Raw genomic sequence first — 20094 nt, forward strand, 5'->3', positions numbered from 1 at the left:
TCGTTTTACAACTACATTATATCATTTGATTTATCACTTCGACTTATTCCGGCTTAATTTTAGACAGAAATATTTTGTAACGTTTTATTTGGTGACGCTTAATTTGATAGCAGAATGAAATATCATTGAAGGTTATTATCCGGGAAAAAAATTAGAAGAATATTTTATTACTGCTAATACAAGGTGTGAAATATATGCGTCGGCACACACGAGAAACAAGAGTATCCGATATTCATCAATAATTTATTACACATCCATATGTACATAGAACCCTTGAAGTCATGAAGTCATTAAAACAGGATAAATACGGCTGCTTAGGTAATGAATTGCTACGGGTAACGCTCTCAACAAAAATACCCGAGAGTTACACAGCAATACACTCAGTACGAATACTAGACATCGCATTTTAAATTACAGAGAAGAGTTCATTAGGAACCATTCGTGTATAACATTCACATGAAATTACAATTTTTTTGTTGTGATGTTTTTTTTTATAGAAAATTTCCAGTTGCGCACAGCATAGACACAACATATAAATTGTTTTATTTTTAGTATTTGCCATTTTCTGCCCTGATTTTTAGTTACAGTTAAGTATCGCGTAGGTGATGGAAGCATCGGGTGATCAGTAAACCAGGAAATACCAATTCATGTATATAAATATGATAATTGAAATTGATATTAGATAGATCGGTAGCACCGAGTATTGTTAAGTAGTTTTCGGCGCATTGGCTTTTGAGCGTTTTGTCACATCAGTGTTAAGTTTTAGTACTTTGTGGTCTCGGAGATTCCTCGTACAATAGACATATTAGCGTACTTACTTACAGCATATCATTAGACCCCCTCGCCCTTACAGACTTGCACGCATCAGCCATAACCCCCCTCTCCCCCAACACGCGTACATAATAACTGAATGATCCCTCAGAATGAATTTCAGCTTTCTGAACGGAAGCCTTAATGGAAACCGAAACCATAGCTGGGGAACAGCTACGTAATATCCCGCTGTATTAACAAACGAATAAAACGAATGTGACAATGAATTTCAAAATAAGCGAAGAATATATTTTTAAAGAGCATTCACATAAATCTCTAAAGGATATATATAGCAACATAGCACAACAACAGTGTTAACCATATTTAGGCAATAGATTAGTTAAGCGAAAACCCACAACATAAATCTACACACCTGCTATTGTTTTATTCTTTACTTATTTGAAAATGAGATATAGTTACAATAGTAGGGTGTTGCACCAGGAACCTATTCAGAAGGAATACCAGTATTAACAGGGGATAGAGGACGAAATCAGACGACAGTTTCCATTGAGGAGAAAAACCAATACTTATATTAACAGGATTTTTACAATATGAGATGACCGCATCAGGAATAAAACAAAAGCAGGTGCATTCGGTTTATATTACGAGTTTTTGCTCTATGATATTCGAGACTGGAAATAGTCTCAACTATTTACATTAACCAATAGATTTTTTGGTCCTTTGTTTGCCGATCGCAAAAAAAGGCTTCGTCGATCATCAGGGCCTGAAAGCCACAAATATTGCGTTTTTACGTACAAAAAATAAATCTACTACTTATTTCAGCAGCTAAAGCTGTGCATCTACGATGATGAAGTGTTACCAGTGCATAACTTAAACATATCATCTGGACAATGAATAAAATCAAGCTTGCAGCATTATATCGGTATTTCTGACGAACATAATCTTTAAAACAATAGACTACTTTCATCTCCTTTTATCTAGTCGATAACATAGTAGAAATGTAACGGTACACAATGCAACCTCAATGGGCGTTTAAACTCTGGTATGGTTTGCTGTCAGCACCCTAGACTTTTGTTATGTTTTTGTTCATATACCAGTTAGTCGAAATAGCGTAGTGAACGTTACTGTTACCTAAGCTCGCCATAATCTTAATCATACATATTCACATGAATACATTCACTATTTTTTGAATATGGTAATATGTGACTCAGGCTGACTTTCAATAGTTCTGTTATCAAGGGCGGAGCCAAGAGGGGGACCAGGGTACTGAAAGGCTCAAAATTAACTGTAAAGTGGTGAGCGCCTCAGGCGCAAAGCCACCAAGAGTTTTGGGTCCTCTTCGATAAAATTGTGAAATTTTGGTGTTCTCCGAGGGCTGTCACAAGGGAATAATTCATATTTCTTAGCAAAATGAAAAGAAAAAATGTTCATTATGGATCCGCCCTTGGTTATGACTGAGTAAGACAAAGCCAATGCTCATAAAATGATCACTGCAATAAGTTTCAGTTGTTATGAATATTTACATTATACTTACAAAAAGAAACTGATGGATTCATATTCGTACAATAATAGATATGAGCCACTTTAAAACCATGGTATGAAATCTATCCATATGGAAACCCTTTAGGTAATGACCACCATAGTAGCTATGAGATTAAACAGACAAATTTCAAAATGTGTCGGCTTACATTGTCCAATCTTTTGTCCCAATTGTTTCTGTTCCCCATGAAATACACTGTACTCAACATTAAAACTCATCAGCAAACTGATTAATTTGTATTTTGGCCGATATTCATATTTTCTTGGTCCCAACTTGACAAACTGAACAGAGGTCTATTCCGGTTACAAGATATAAGTTGCCACGCCTCAAAAATCTTCATACAATAAATAAGAACCAGCTTAATCCGGATCAGCTTTACAATCCAGGTCCTTATCTCATCACAACCTTATTTACGCCGCGCTTAAAAAAGAATTCGTTGAAAATCAGGACTAAGCAACAAGTTTTACTGAACCTAGTTCTTAACGATTTCTATTACTTACAAAATCCTCACAGATTCTGGGGCGACATAATACAGGCTATACAAACATCGTGTAAACATATATACCATATATTGTAGGAATAACGATAATACAAAAGTTTATAGTGCTTATCAATTACAGAGGGTCCCTTAAATCAACATAACTTATGTCAGCAGTTAGTCAGCAGAAATCAATTCTTCAGTGTCAACAAAATAGACGTCAACATTACATTCTCGGGGTTAGTAAGTCAGAGTCTGCGACTTACTAACTTCAAGATCACAGCAACAAATCAAATACGAGCCACGTTATAAATCGCTAGCTAGCTATGGGTGGAGAGAGCGCGGGCGTGACGCGACAGAATACGGATTGGATTTGTCATAATCACAACCCGCTTCACTAATGCAATTAAATTATAAGATCAATATATACACACCAATACATTTATACACGAGATAAGCAACAACACGTCAATAAGTTCCATTTTAAAATAACCTCGACCTTACCTTATCTTCAGAATTTAAATATATCCGATTATCAAAAAGGCCACTCGGAAGTGCTCACTTCCTCGAGACCTTTGTCAAAGGCTTAAGTCCGATTACCAACACAAATAGTTTTTCATTTAACCACATTTTCGTTTGCACGTTTCTTTTTTTGTAAATTTAGTCAAGATTGCTCCATGAGTTATCGAAGACATTTCTCAAGATTAAAAAGCATGCGCGCAACACCCAAAACGTACGGTATCTGAGTAATCAGAATAGGCAGATAAAAAAACCAACATATTATGCACACAGTTCTTGAGGAGTAAGGTCAAATCATCAGGCAGACAATTTTTTCGATTATATCTTTTTATAAGATAGGTATAATATAAAATATCACAGTGCAATAAAACGCGGTCTAATTTCAACTTATATAAAGAACTCATTTCTAATGGCCAGAGTTCAAGTAATTCTAAAGAACTTTTAGCCGATTGTCAGAAAAGTAACAATGCCGGTGAACGGTATTGAAGTCAAATAATAACAGCGTGAACATTTCTTTGTTTAATTCCCAGATTTGCTTATCATTTGATCTGAAATAATTACGATAATGGTGAACTGCTCGAACGTAATCGCGTAAAATACATCACAACCCTAATACTTGTGCAACACGAAATTCTGGGGCGACATTTATAGACAGGATTCATCAGTTAGCTAGTATAGAAACAATGGTAATAAAGAAGTCAAAATATACAAATCAAACTCTAAAATTCATATCAAGATTAGTCAATACCCGTGTCTTATTTAGTGACGGGGCCAGTTGCTCAGAGATTATCTAATATTCGATGGAATTTCGTTGATATCATTTTGAAATACTGGAATGACTTGATTAACATTAACGCCTTTTTTGGAACATTTTCCACCAGTTTCGTCTCCACTCGTCAGCAGTCACCCGCTAGATGCCAAAATATACATACACGCTGATTTAACCATTTAAGCACTAATCGTTGCAACTGACAATCTTCTTATTTTTTATTATGAATTAACCATATTACGTATAACTTCGGATTAACCTGTTAAAGAAGTACATATCGAAGCACTTGTTAACAGTCTTCAACGCGCACTAGGCAGGTTTCGATTCCGTTTTCCGGTACACTATAACCAGCTTAATCCAGATCATTCACGACCCATGTAAGTCATCTGGTTTATGAGAAATTCAAACTAAACATTGTATTTTACACATATTCATAGGTGGATTATAAATAATATCCGAATAAGATAAAAATCCTGATTAAGTGGATCCGGATTAAGCAGGTTTGAATTCGATGTTCGATTCAACCAGAATATACATATTACCCGGTACATATGCCCATATAAACCTAATACAAGCAGCTGGTAGAGCTTATCTCTATCAACCATATTTTCTAGGTTTGTAGGCTTAAGCCAAAGTAAGCACTGATTATGCGGAAAAAAAGATCTTTTTTCATGAATTGCGCTCATCAATGACGATATAACTCATCATGATATATCACCCATAATAATAACCTATGGACAGATCACTGATGTCATTCATGCACTAGGACATGTGTTAGTTGCCCAGAGGTGTTGTGAGCGTAGCTTATGATTATTTGATCTACAATGTGACAAAAAGTTTTCGGACAACTTCCGTAAGTCGAAAATTGGCACTTTTCTGCACCTATTTTCGTGAAAAGTTAGCATAAATCAGCGTCTTTCTTCCAAAAAAGTAGTAGTAGCACTAGTAGACTTGCTAGAAGCCGCGTTAAACCAGATTACAGTCAACCCTCGGTATACCTCCGTCCCTTTTACCGCCAGGTTTTCTCAATGTACATCTCTATATAAATACATAGTAAAACACCCCTGATATACGGTACAACCAAAATTGTTCTGCACCGATGTGGGCCGTATATCGGGGGTTGACCGTACATTTCGAAGACCGAAACCTGCCTAAAAATGAAGCCGGTCCACTAATCCGAACAACAGGCCCCACGAACGAGGTATTGATATCAGTCGCAATGACGTTAACTACAACACGACGAGTCGTTGTTATTTTTACCGGCGCCGCGTCGGCGTTTCAAATCGACCGTATTTCCGCCGCCGTTCGACATGCGGCCGTCGAGTTTCGCTTCCATCTGGACGACGCGTTGCACGGCCGCCTTAAATGCCTGATCGACGTTTATCGAATCTTTCGCGCTCGTTTCGTAATACGGGTATTTGCCGTTCGTGCGACACCAGTCGGTCGCGTCGCCGTGCGACACCGACTGATTGTCGACGTCGATTTTATTTCCGAGCACGACGAACGGAAAGTTGTCGGCGTCCGAAACGTCGGCGTAGTACAAAAACTCTTTCTTCCACATTTGTAGATTCTTAAAACTCTGCAGATCGTCGACGCCGAACGTGAGCAGGCAACAATCGGCTCCGCGGTAAAACGGAGTTCGTAAACTTTTGAAACGTTCTTGCCCGGCTGTGTCCCAAATTTGCAGCGTGTACGAGTCGCCGTCGACCGCGACGTCTTTATTAAGGAATTCGACGCCGATCGTGTGAAACGACTGCGAATCGAATTTGTTACTGACGAAGCGATTCATCAACGAACTCTTGCCGACGCCGCCGTCGCCTAGCAACACGACTTTGAGAAGTTTCTTCCGCCCTTTCGACGTCATGTTGACATTTGAACACGCAGACTGAAATAGATTACGAATACGATTAGTTAAATCGTGGCAAGTATTTGCTTTCAACCTTGTATCTAGATACTGATGGGCTACACAGTGGTATAGTATTAGCAGAGCACACTTGCTCTGGCAAGCGAGTAAATTAAGCTAAATAATGAAGCCGAAATGATTTTGCGCGCATTTTGCATGTATGAAATTTAATATTTGATCGACGGCAAATAATTCAGATGAAATAGCATAAATTGGCCCTACGTAAATGGTGTGTGACGCTAATCCCGCCCGATTTCAGCCTCAGCAACGATGAAAATCGCAGTTCTCGATTGCAAGAATAGTCATGTGCCTAAGTTTCGCCAATTAACATCAGATGGCGCCACGGTGAAAACAGTACGCGCTGAAAAGTCGGAATTAATAATCATTCAGATGCTGAAAGCAAATATCTATATCTATTCTATTGAAAATCCGCATAAATATTTCTCTGCGATATTTCTTTACCATTCGAGAATATCGCTCGATACTTAGCTATAGATTAGACCGTCGGTTCAGTTGCGAGTTAGGTTTTTTCATATCCCCAAGACACCTGTCAAAATGGCCGCTGAAAAGGAGACGCCGAGATGGTTACCTCTCGAATCAAACCCAGAGGTACGTGAATTTAACGAATTGTGAGCTAATTTGCATTGCGTTTTTGAACCCTATTTAACATTACACGCGTTCATTCTACTTTCAGGTCATGGACCAGGTGAGAAAGCCGTGCATTCGAAGATGCTGAGTCAGAAATGTCAAAAAGCCGGTCCCACTCCCAGACACTCGACTGCCAGTGCCGGATTCGGTGGGGATGCAAAAAAATTGCAGAAGCCTCTACACATTTGAAAATTGGTCAAATCCGTCAAGTGTCAGCCAGTTGTCCAAAAGAACTTTACACTGACTAAAAAAGGGTGGATCTATCTAATCTAGACCTGCAATTTGAATAAGAATGGGCACTTTATATTTGGAAATCAATTTGCTGATCTAGCTTTATTTTAGTTAATACTATTTTGCCAACATCTATAGATAAGATATACTATGAAATTATTTTATTTTAACAGGAATAATGCTGCTGTATCGGCAAAGTGTCACCTGTGTTTTATTTGGAAAAGCAGGGCACATTTGGCAATGCTATGGCTGCAAAAGTAATACTGTTAGGGGTTCTGGGCGCCCTCCCACAGAAAATGTAGGAAAAAGAGGGTTTTTTATCGGGCCCATTTGGATTTATTTTTGATCTTTTTAAAAAGAGAACAATTTTTCCATACTTTTTCGAGGGCACATTAGAATGCTCCCCTTTAATCTGCCCTTGAAAGTGAAAGTCTAGTGTAGATTGAAGTAATGGCCCAACACCCCTAAGAAACCATTTCACAGCCACGGGCCTATATTATTTATTAATTGTTTACGGTTTGATGCTTGCTGTATATTGATTAACTCTTGAACTGATTCCTGAAATTTATGTGTTCATGATGGCATGATGCGCGTCCAGTCGGAATTTTACTTCATAAAATTAGCTTACTTAGTTATCCCTCCCTTTGTAATTTATGAATGAAAATTATGCCGTTAACTATATTCTTTTCTACGTTTTAGTACGTTCGGAACCTTGGTGTTCCCGAGCCATGGGCGTTTCGGGATGTCTACGGTTTAGATAGTGATATGCTGGCTTCAATACCTAAACCTGTTCTCGCCGTGTTGCTGCTTTATCCCTTGACCAAAAATGTAAGGTTTTCAGTCAGTATTTCGTTCACCGTGCGCAGCATCTGGATTGACACTGAATATCTTCGTGATGTTGTCTTATTTTTAGGCCGAAGGAACAAAGATAGGGTCGGAGGATGCGTCGGCAAACCTGTTCTTCATTAAGCAGACAATAGGAAATGCTTGCGGTACCATCGGAATTATCAATTCCATTGGAAATAATTTAGATTCGATCGCAGTAAAGCCAGGTAATCAAAATCAGCTTTAACTCATTGCCTGCCAAACCCGTGCTGGTATGGTTTTATTTGTTTCTTAACTCTAATGATAGATGGCGAAGGTGTGGCACAACACCAGTTAGTTTAAATTGCCTTGTACTTATAAACCAGATTATCATCAATTATTCTCTGTAATGTGGTACGTCATCTATTGAAATGGGAGCTCATACGGGACATGGAACGGCATATTTCCCACATAACACCCACCCCCTTGCACTGTGGTGATTGCTACAGATTGTATCACCCTTAGAAGAACTACTACTGATTCGACCTGAATATTAACCAGATGAACAAAATAAAACCAATTTGATGGAAAGATCCTGGAGACTTGGTCGAATAAAACCTATTCTGTTTTTGTTCATTTTTAGGACACTTAAAGAAGCTGTTTGATGAAACGGCGTCGATGACACCTGATGAAAGAGCTAAATATTTGGAGAATGATTCTGTGAGTTCTCTTGTTCGTCGATACTGTAAAATACTGAAGTTATTTACGTTTAATTGAGACCAAGATAGCGGAATGGCACCTTAAGAACAACCTGCCTTACCTTCTTATGCGGTAACTTACTATGATATATCTCATTTCAGGGAATAGGAGAAGCCCATGATGAAAGTGCTCATAAAGGACAAACTCAGGTCAGTATTATTGAAAAATAGGTTGATCTGTAATGGTTTGTTAGTTATTGTATGGACTAGTGTTTTCGTAAATGGAATGGTCTTCTCGAAAAAGCAGAAACTTCAAACTAATTCTATCAATTTGAACACCATTAAGAACCTAAATCATAGTGTATAGGGTAGCTTACTTGCTTAGGTTAGAGGCTAATATCATGTTACGAATATTGTATGTTTTTAGGCTCCTGACATGGCTGACTCGGTGAAACATCACTTCGTTTCGTTCGTTCACAAAGATGGATCTCTGTATGAATTGGGTAATTGTTTGTATTGCGATTGTTATGTTAGATTTAGCTAAAATAGTAGTTGAATTATAAGATAAAAACCCACTATGTGCAAATGAAAAGAATTTTAAAATCGAGAATTTATCAATTCAAACAATCTGAAATATAAGAACACGACGTTTCGATTTCGCCCTAGAGATCGTCGTCAGGTGTGAGATATAGTTAATTGAGGAAATTAGTCAGTGAGTTTAAGTAATTAGTGGTTGGCAAGGCTTGAAGTAATATACTTAGAAAGAAGGGAAGCAGTTGAAAGAAGTTAAAAAGAAGCAGTTGAATTGTTCAGTTTTTGTGATCGTCGTTATTCTATTGTAGATGGACGTAGATCGGCTCCAGTTGCGCATGGATCAACCAGCGCAGATAATCTACTCACTGTAAGTAGACTTGCAACCCTGAATTGTTGCACTGTACTGATCCCTGCAGATGTTTGGTCATACTTTCATGTAGATTGTTGAGTGCAGGATCCTTATTAAAGTGCTTTTAACACTTAATTATGTTTTGTTTAACGCTTGATTAGCGCTTTCCTGCTTGGGACTGGAAGTCGATCAATTTTTGGAACATGGGGTACTATAATTAGTTGTTAATTCAATACAGGGAATACCTGTTAACACATTGACTGCCAATGACAATGTAGGAAGTTATAATCAGAAATCAGCCCCCACTGCCAAACTATCCCACATGATATCAATTTATGGGAAACCATTTCACGTACCGGTAAATAAACGTTGAATGAATTGGATGAACTGAAAACTTCTGTAGCCGCGTTCACACTACATAATTTAGAACGGTCTAAATTTGGACCAAGCGTTCACAATAGTAAAAGGTCTTTTAGATCATTCCAATTTGCACTGACCCAAATAAATAATAGCCTGGAACTCAGATATAAATTTCATGGCGACATCTTGCGGGACCAGTAATAATTATCTGCAGCAGTGCGCGTGTGTGAACGCACACTCTGATTTGGCGCGCATTCTAAATTTGGTATACGTTCGGGGTACAGAACCAATGAATGCATGTTGTTTATTGCCACTGCCAGTAGGACCCATATCGCATTACTCTACCACGTGCTTTTAAATTGCATCGATACCCAAACGTACGGACACAATTCAGTACACATCGGCATGTATATATCAATGTGGTTGTCAGCCAACTTCTTAGCCACTTCTTAGGCACTCAAGCTGCACATGTTCCGGCATGTGAGCTGGACATTTTCCGGCACTGGAGCTGCACATGTTCCGGCATGTGAGCTGGACATTTTCCGGCACTGGAGCTGCACATGTTCCGGCATGTGAGCTGGACATTTTCCAGCACTGGAGCTGCACATGTTCCGGCATGTGAGCTGGACATTTTCCGGCACTGGAGCTGCACATGTTCCGGATGTATATTTACGTAGCTAGCAGCTAATGTGTTAAGTGCCTTAATCTACATGTGAGCTTGCCATCTTGGGCACTCGAGCTGGAACTTTCAACACGAATTCACCAGTTTTTTATGTGGTTTTAGGCCAGGAATCGACACCTGGAAATCTCTGGGAATGTGGACGGAGTTTCCTTTTACAATGCAAATATAGTGTTGACTTCATTTTGTCAGGTTCCAGTTCGTCGATTTAGGCGAGGTTTTAACTGTAGTACACTAATCCCGGTCATGAAGTACACTTTATGTATCTATAAATCTTCCTGTTTCTTACAGGATGCTGCCTCCGTCATTCAGGACTTCATCAAACGAGACGAAAATGAGAATTTCGCCATCGTAGCTCTCGTAAAGAGTGCTTAAGGTGCGTAGGCAGGCGAATTCTTTTTTCGCCGTTTTTACGAATGTTGTTTTATTCACCTATTCCAGTGAAGTGCGATTCTACAATTCTTAAAACGTACCTAGTTTCCAACTGGATGTACCATTTGCTTAGATTTGACCAAAATTGTCAAGAATTTAGCACGGTTTACCTCCGTAACGAAATTGGTAACTCTAAATTTTCCAGAGCTTGTATATTGGATGGCCACTGACCTGGAAAATTCAGGGAATCATAAAAATCTAGAAAAAAATCATGGAAACCTGAAAAACTCAGGGATTTGGATAATGCTGTTGATCACGTGTTTCTTTATCAGTATGTGATTCAATGAAAAATGAATGAATCGTAACATTTTGTACCTAGAAATTTCTCTGATTCACTCATGGAATTTTGTGTAATCACATGAAAAATTCAGGGAAAACTCAAGGGATTTGTAAATGGGTAGAAAGTGGCCACCCTGATATGATAGCTATGGCAGATTTATGGAAAAATAGTTAATTATGTGTTTTTTTTCTCTGTTATATGTTGTAGATGGAGAAATCGACGATGCATTTGCCGAAGGTTTATATAATACTCAGCATTCTGCGTTCGATGTGATCCCGCACTGACATCCGATATGCGCTAAATAAATCAATGTTTGTTTATATAAACACTGTGTATTATGTTCACCATTACAACACGCGTCTGCGCGTCTATATGACGAATTATTCCCTAACAGGTTCACCTTGGCCTTCGTTGAAAAATTTTGACATCTTCAAAACGCTCCGCTTCAACGTTCATCGCGTGATTTGTAGCCAGTCTACTGAAGTGTTACTTATTTGAAAAAATAAAACTTGTTAAGGCCCTGATTTGTGCTTACTTTTCACAAAAATATCATAAAGGGCTAAAAAATGCTACTTTTGACATACGGCAGTACTCGGAAAGATTTTGTCTCAGCATTCGTAAATATGCTTCTAAGTGTTGATAATAAAAAAGCCAAGCACATATACCACTTCTGGGCAATTAACACGGGGTGGCATAAGTGATTTGTCCATAGATTATTATGGCTTGACAACCGTGATGCAGGGGACGCAATTCACTGAAAATAAGTGCTACTTTTTTGCTCAAAAAGCGTTTACTTTGCTCGAGCCCTTTTACCGCTACAAACCACGCTAAAAACCATTTTCGGAATATCGTAAAATAGATAATGAAAAATCACTGCCATTATTGAAACGAAAACGGCATTTTGACGGCGGCGTCGAATGAGGTATGACCTGGGGGCCCAGTTTTACAAAAAAGTTTAACTCCAATTTTTGGTGTAATCGCCATCGGTTACTTCATATGTATTCAAAGAGGTCAAAAATTTCAACTTAACCGTTGTAGGCTTAAACTTTTTCGCGAAATTGGGCCCTAGGTTACGACCATTTTGGCACGATGAATATTGTACGACTCCCAAGTGTTGTCTACTGCGTATGATATGTTTCGGGTTTTCACTAGAAATACTATGAATAAGTGTGTGTGCGTATTTGTCATAAGTTATGAAATTCTGCTGTGTGTTAGTTTGACTGGTAGAAATATTAAATCCTGACTGGGGGATCATTCATTCATTACGTACGCATTAGGGGGAGGGGGAGGGCTTAGTGCAATTGCGTACTGTAATGCTTAATGTATATGAAAAAATGGCCGATTTTTCGGACAGAGGGGAAGGGGGGTTGAAAAAGTCTGATTCCATGCGTACGTAATTAATGAATGATCCCTGGTTATATTTCTACGGATATCTCGGATTTATTTGTACCTACCATGATGCGGTGTCATCGGGGAAAAACCGATTTATGTCGCAATTTCGTGATTTTTCTTGCATTTAGGCTCGATAATGCACTGATGGAAACTAATAGCCAGTAAATATGATGAATTTCGAATGTGCATTAGTCAACTATAGTCAACTATACTCGGGGTGCAAGGTTAGATTCGGAGATGTAATTTTTTTAGTCCTTCATTTCTAAAACTGCTGCTCAAATACGAATCTTGATTATGTGCTATAGCTATTGTGATGATGATAATGAAGAAACAATAAATGATTGTAAATCAAGCTGATGTTTTGACGCATTTCTTTATTCGGATCGGTGAAGCCTTTGGTGTGGACAACGTCATCGAGGAACCAAAGGATTAACGGAATTTTCAGCTGAAAAAATCTCTGATCGATCAAAACTGGAGTATTTCAGTGTCACTATAGCTTGTGTTCCTGGACTTCTCAACTGATGTGACTCCACCTATAAGGACTTTTGCAGGGACAGCTCTTAGGGTCTTAGTCGGGGAGGGGTGCACCCTAAAAAGGACATAATTAAAAGGGCACAAAAAAGCTCATCAGAAAACATATAGCCATTTTTTGCAATGGGAAAAGTTGGAGAACAAGCTCATGACTCTAAACTTAGTTCTAGGTATCAGTTTGATATTCTAATTTTCCCGTAAAATTCTAGGGCAATATAACAATTATAGGGGGTGCATTCCCCCCCATACCCCCTCGGATCCTCCTCAGATGTAGTAGAAGTTTGGGGGTAGTTGAAGTAGTTGCTGGGATATTGGAGTATTTTAACGTACTATTCACCCTCAAACTTCAACTAACCCCTGTAAGACTGCACCCAGTTTCGTTGAACATGCCCTAAAGTACAAACACTGCCATATTGGCATAATTGATAACATGATGCTTTGTTAAGGTCTATAAAGTGTACACTTCTCGATAAGAGTACTTGATGGCTCAACCCTCAAAATTAATATAAAAACGAGTACTGTGATGTCGGTTTCAAATTTTTCCATTCATAAGTTTTATTATTAATGATAATGAATGGCGTATCCCGCATTTTTATTGTTTGAGTTTGGCTACACAGGTGTTCAAAATTTTACTCACGTTGAACGCGTGCGTAAATTACAGTTATCTGATTGGTCAATCTTGGACTCATTCATAAAATCTATTCAAATATGCATGTATGCCCGAGTGGCGTGGCGCGTGTGAGCCCAAACATAGTGGAAACAAACGCAGGTGCTATGGAGAGGGGCCGAACACGTGCCCGCCATGCGCACCTGTCCTTAAAAAGGACCGTTTCAATGGGAGTTCCTTCGTGCATCATTCAAAATCAGTCCATAAATTTGAGACTAAGATAAAAGCGTTGATATTTGATATCGACCATAACGGAACCCTAGCGTGTCTGCAACATTGTCAACTGGGCTTGGCAAACCGTATTTCCTGCGCGATCTTCAAGAGTACATGAAAAAAAATGGAAGCCTCAAAAGAACAAAGACAGGATATATATTATATGTATATAAATTTAGATCGTGCTGATGATATATTTTTCAAATCATGTCTCATGTTTTTTTTTTTCATGTTTCATGTTTCTTTTCTTTCCGATATTCTATAGAACGTTGCAAACCAACAGAGACAGTAGATTATCTACTTAGAGCTAGAAAGCTGAAATTCAAAAATGCATATATGGCACCGTTGTTTGATCTTAAAGTAAGGGATTGACCCTGTTATTTATTTTATTGGTAGATTTCGTCAGATATGATTTAATTAGGTTGTTGTCCCTTACAAACCCACCACACATGCAGGGAAATAAACCCCGGGGCCCAGTTTTATAGACTGGTATTAACTTTAACCCAGGGGCTACCCCAATTCATTTTCAATTGAGTTAACCCCCGGGTTAAAGTTAATACCAGTCTATAAAACGGACCCCGGGGTTATAGTAACCGTTGTTGATGGAAATGTACTGAGAAGAAACATTAACACTTGTTCATGGTTTAATTCGCGATAAGAGTCATATACGTCAAGAATCGCTTACGTCAAGACCCTCGCGATGATGCCGGGGAGCAACGAACGGAAATTAGGTGCACTCTGGTTCAGTTCACAACGAAAACTGTCTATGGGGTATTAGGAAGAACCCTCCGTTTGGAAAGGCCCATATTCTCGCTCGGGTGATCGTTGGTATTTCGATACGTTGCGGAGTCGTCGGAAGGAATTTTTTCAGTGGCGAGGCTTATTTCTGAAGGGGGGCTGGGGCCATCCCCTAGAAAAATTTTGAAAATTCAATCGCCGGAGATGCGTCTTGGGGCCACTTCACGGTCTCATTCACAGAAGCATGAGAAATCGTGAGCCAACAACCTAGTACAGCGAACGACGAGCTGCTACGCGGAACAGCGTGCTTTTGAAAAAAATTTTGTTAAGCAAAAAAGTGTTCCGACGGCCCTGCTGCAAACTACACATATATATCGCAAGTTACATTTGCAACAAATAGCTGGTTCCATTTTTGACAGGAACGGTAGGCCCTACTATTATTCAATGTATGAATTTCATATCAAATCGCCTAGGTAGGGGGTGGTGAGTGATTTGTACAACTGGGAAGCCACCGACCATTATACGATCAAATGTCGCTTGTCTCTCGTCTGTTCCTCAGCTGAGTCATTTGGGACCCAGACTTATTTTGGCCAGATCCAACCAGTCTCAAGGTTTACAATAATTTTACCGATCTGCATCTCACTTGTCCAGCTTTCATAATCGGAATGAAAACAGCAACTTGAATGGCCATGCTTTCGAATCCTCATGTCTTTTTTTCCCGGATTATCTTCTGACTTCTCCCATAGTAAAACAGCCACAGAGCAACCAGACAAACCAACCGCGAGAAGGCACAACACAGACGACGAAAAAATCGAATATTATTTGATATCACAGTTTATTTTGCAAATGCGTACCACCATCATCAGTAGAAATATACAATATGTATGTTCACTATTAATATTAAACAATGAAACTTTTAGGCAAACACAATATCATTACATACATATAAAGATGTAATCATGTCTTAGCACAGATACATAATTGATACAAGCTAATACATTACTCTCTTAATATCGTTATTATAGTATCGATTGATTAATAGTTATCAATAACTGATTGATTTCGGAAAATGGCGGCTACATTACGTAATAATAATATTATTTATATTAATGTGAGTGTATTTTCACAGTCGCTATACAGTATTAGAGAATATTAATTTTCGTACATGGTCGAAATTACACTTTTACGCATCGTGATTTGGCTTGGATGCGTAAATTCGAATCAAAACATCAGCCATGATTATTTGAATGAATACAATTCAAGTTCTGCTCTACTAAAAAGCTGGATAAAATAATGTCCTGTCGAGTTCACCGAAACTGCACTAATTCGCTTCGATTTTTTTACTATTAAAATAGAATTTGAAAAAACAATCTTTTTGTTTCGTCATATAACGCAGTTGCCGACTTATAAAAAAAAATTACAGAAAATAAAATCATGATAAAAATATCGAAACAACACAAATATATGAAAACATCAACCGTATACATCTAACTTTCATGAACAGTTTCATATATTACTACTCAATACAAATTCTTTTTATGTCGGAATCTCTGGGGCTGGAGGTCAGTTGCCCAGTCCAGGCTTAGATCTACAGCCAATCTAGCAACTTAAAACCAGTCTTATGATTTAAGAGCATTAGTCACAACTGCACAACTGAGCAAGTTCCATAGTCCTGGCTTTGACTTCAGTCAGGGTGTACTTAAGTTATCACAGTTAGTCGACTATTTGCGAAATAAGTAAAACTGAATGCCAGTTAGTCGAAACTATAGTCCGGAAATAGTCGACCACTGGATTGACCATGGTCCCTGTTCAGACTTGATTCCAAGATGGCCGACACTATGAAATGTGTTAAGACCGAACTGTAGTGCATTCAGTTATTAGCTCCAATGACTAGTCGACTAACTACGAAAACCGAAGTTCGCCCTGATAACATCTTGTGTGTAGCCAATCTAATAACTTAAAACCATTCTCAAGATTCAAGACTATTAAACAGACTCCTGGGTCCAGTTTCACAAAAAAGTTTAACTCAAATTTTTGGCTTTATTGCTATTGGTTACTTCATGTTTTCAATGAGACAACAATTAAACTTTAACCGTTTTTGGCTTACACTTTTTCGTGAAATTGGGCCGTGAAGATTAATGTAAATCGCAATGAAGCTGGTTATCAATAAGAACCTCGCAAAAAAGATATCTTAAAAAAAAAAAAGAAGAAAAACCTCCGACAACAGTATCTAGAATCGACAACTTTCTACATAAAACTTTTGAAAGGTAATTTAGGAAATTTCGATACATAATAGTGTTCTATATATTGGGTAGAGATTTCTAAAACCAATTCATCAATACCAGCCTTTCAAAAATGGAGATGACTTCTTAATAATATACATCCCACACGCAAACACACACGTGGTCTAGTCCTTAAACTTAATTACTCAAATGTAACATATGCCCCTGACAAATAATACATATATGTACTGAACTATTTCAAGGTTAGTAGACTCGTCCTATTTCAGTCGATTCTTCCCTTAGGCGAATAATCAACTATACTTCTGATCTTTCCCGCCAGTTATACCAACCAGAAAGGCCTAAATATAAAAACTGTCGAGTAGTATACAGTATAATTATCAAGTAAACCTGTTTTAAGAAGTTTAATATAGATTTGTTCAATACCATGTATAAGCCAATCTGAACGCTAAAACCCGTATACCTTAAAACCGATTATAAAATCGTCTGTTATCGTAAACAATTATCGTTAAGCCACTTTTCTTCTAATCATTTTCTCAGATATTTCACCAGCAATTCGGAATAATTTCACCCTGCCGAGTAATCGCGGTTTTATTTTCGAAGCCAAGCTCGGATGAACTAGGCCTACGAGCGTAGTTACTACAAGCCCTCTACGCAAGGCTTTAACCCGATGAGCCACTACATCGCGATTCGGCTAGCCTGATATCACGAATGAAAGCTATTTTACATCACATCGAAAATGACTTAAAAGTGAGAAATTCAGAAATTTCGAATTTCGTAAATAACGATCTATTTTAGAAAGCAGAATTTTTCGAAACTCTTCAAATAGCGTATTGGTTCGACTACTATTGCTACGACGCTAGTTCTTTCTATCAATCGCTCGAAACTCAGCTTCACGCGAACGTGCACGGCGTAATTACAGTCGTTAATTAACTAATCAATTAGTAACTAGCATTAATTAATAGATCAATTCCATAAACATATCATATATATATATATATATATATATATATATATATATATATATATATATATATATATATATATATATATATATATATATATATATATATATATATATACATTTATATATATATATATACACAAGTTCAGTGAACAACAACAATAACGATATCGCGACATCGAAACAAATATATACCAATTCATCGAACGAACGTAGAAATTCAACATCGCGCACGACGCCGTGGAAACATTACGAATCGATATCAATTTTAAGAGTTCCGCTCTGTTTTTTTTTTGTCGTTTTGTCGAAAAAATCGTACAAACATAATATTCAACTATACAAAGTTTTTTTTTTATAGTTTACAGTTCATAATATACAGAGTACAGTTCGTTACGATTATATCAATACTATCATAATATATAATAATCCGTCTTAAATATACGTTATATTTACATCATATTCGATAATAATATTGATAACATGTTTTTCGTGTATGAAAATTTACAAAATTTTACTTATAATAATATAATAATAATAATAGTAATAATGATGATAATAATAATAATAATAACTTTATTACACTAATCGTAAACTACGGTTCGTCGAATGAGAAAGTGAAGCGAAGTCGATATATTTAACAACCACGATAATGACAAGCGTTCGTTTGCACGCCTGCCCGCCTGCCCGCCCGCAAAGAGTTTCGAGAATGGAAGACTAAACAACATATTATTATCATCGATAAAGGATGGGAAAAACCGCTGAGAAAATTTGAAATATTACATCGCGTCGGGTAATTAACGTCTGAACAGGTGCGTTTTTCTTAATTCTCGTTTTTTTTTCTAACACCAACGTCTCTCTCTCTCTTTCTCCGGATCGATATTTCAGGGACATACGCATCGTACATACATCACGTACTACGTATAGTCGGGGCGGGCGGGCGGCGCGTTAGTTCGGAGAAAAAAAAAAAATCAATTGAAACCATCGGTGTCAAACTCGAACTATACAACAGTTTTTCGCATACACACCGGGCAGGCGCGCGCACGCGTACATATATACATATACAGACAGAGAGATGAAATGAGATACGATGATAAATGCAGGTTTATTTACAACAGGCGTGGGAATATTAATAATAATATCAATAAGTTGTGAAAGGCACTTTTAAAGTGATATCCAACTAACAATAGTCACACTGTAACCACATTTTTAGTGACGACGCGTTCATCGTTCTACCGCGCTACGTTACCGAACATATATCAAAAAAGATCCTCGAGATTATTATTATTTTTTTTTTTGTAGTAGTAGTGTTCAATTTATATATCGCGCTACAACAAGCTGCCTTAGGCCCTTGATATACATAATATATTACTATATATCACTGAGCGCGTCGTAGTTTAGAAAATGTACGAAAATGAGAAATCATCTTAGAAAATCATAGAAAAACATTGTCGGTTTTTTTTGGCCGAGTGTCAAAACTCCCGATACCGGCTAGATTATCCTACGGCGTAAACAACATATCGTAGTATTTTGGTATTTGTGGAGGCACGTGTATTACAAACTAATCAGCACATCAGAAATGGCCCCAGTCCAACGAGTGGTTATTACACCTAACGACGTTAAAGGTCCTTCGCAGGTCCTAATCGCCTAACGTCCTAAGCAATCTAAGACCCCTCATAAGCGTTGACGTCGTCGTCGTCGGCGCTATATTTGCGAGAGATTTTCAGGAATTCGGATGATGGAAGATTGAAGAAAGACAACATTGCTGCGCCGCGTTGCGTGACGTCAGTTTGTGCAGCTGCGACGAATAATACACGAAAACAAATAAGAATCGATATCACAAATTGTACGTATGACAGCTCTCGGTGTTGTTTAGTGTGTATAATAAAGTGATCAGTACCACTGCCAATTCAAAGTCATACATTTTACACGTAATACCCAATCGGACGCCCGTTTAAATAATACGACGATGATGACATCGTCACAATAAGTTTTAAACTACACGAATAAGTTTTACAAATACGCATATACATAGAAAAACCCTTCGTTCGTAGATATAACTCGAAACGACGTATTACGAACTAGTCAAAAATTCCGCGCCATAAAAACCCTCCCATTTGAATAATCTTCGCGAAAAAAAATGATATTTGGTGTATCATGCGTAGACCAGTTAGGGCTTCGATTAAACATTTCCTTAAATATCAATCAAGAAATAATACAATAGTCTACTTATAAATTCTAGCTAGATAATTTGGCAACTACGACAATCTTCCTTCTCTTATAAGAGTCAACGAATAGAACTGATCACGAAATATCATCAGAGGTCGACATACAAGTCATAGATATTCATAATATAT

The 20094-nt window shown here is 37.9% G+C and overlaps 2 protein-coding genes across 2 annotated transcripts; one reads left to right on the forward strand and one right to left on the reverse strand.

The window, feature by feature from the left end:
• Nucleotides 1–1054: 1054 nt before the first annotated feature.
• Nucleotides 1055–6295, reverse strand: LOC141905137 (ras-related protein Rab-9B-like). Its single transcript, XM_074793914.1, has 2 exons — nt 6203–6295; nt 1055–5962 (listed from the first exon to the last, which is right to left on the reverse strand). Exon 2 carries the CDS (start codon nt 5939–5941, stop codon nt 5303–5305), a length of 639 nt encoding a protein of 212 aa, XP_074650015.1. The 5' UTR covers nt 5942–5962; nt 6203–6295; the 3' UTR covers nt 1055–5302.
• Nucleotides 6296–6534: 239 nt separating this feature from the next.
• Nucleotides 6535–12739, forward strand: LOC141905136 (ubiquitin carboxyl-terminal hydrolase isozyme L3-like). The gene is made up of 10 exons (XM_074793913.1): nt 6535–6589; nt 6675–6686; nt 7559–7687; nt 7773–7911; nt 8307–8383; nt 8524–8571; nt 8789–8864; nt 9204–9262; nt 10575–10659; nt 11203–12739. The coding sequence occupies exons 1-9, from the start codon at nt 6536–6538 to the stop codon at nt 10656–10658; spliced, it is 678 nt and encodes a 225-aa protein (XP_074650014.1). The 5' UTR covers nt 6535; the 3' UTR covers nt 10659; nt 11203–12739.
• Nucleotides 12740–20094: the final 7355 nt, after the last annotated feature.

The sequence above is a fragment of the Tubulanus polymorphus genome, chromosome 5 (genome assembly GCF_964204645.1).
Source record: "Tubulanus polymorphus chromosome 5, tnTubPoly1.2, whole genome shotgun sequence".
In the NCBI taxonomy this organism is placed as follows: domain Eukaryota; kingdom Metazoa; phylum Nemertea; class Palaeonemertea; order Tubulaniformes; family Tubulanidae; genus Tubulanus; species Tubulanus polymorphus.

Bases quoted from the DNA above. Each gene is read 5' to 3' on its own strand.
- LOC141905137 (XM_074793914.1), bottom strand. From the start codon at position 5,941: ATGACGTCGAAAGGGCGGAAGAAACTTCTCAAAGTCGTGTTGCTAGGC.
- LOC141905136 (XM_074793913.1), top strand. From the start codon at position 6,536: ATGGCCGCTGAAAAGGAGACGCCGAGATGGTTACCTCTCGAATCAAAC. The intron at 8,572-8,788 runs GTCAGTATTATT...GTATGTTTTTAG, and splicing joins CTCATAAAGGACAAACTCAG to GCTCCTGACATGGCTGACTC. The intron at 9,263-10,574 runs GTAAGTAGACTT...TGTTTCTTACAG, and splicing joins GCGCAGATAATCTACTCACT to GATGCTGCCTCCGTCATTCA.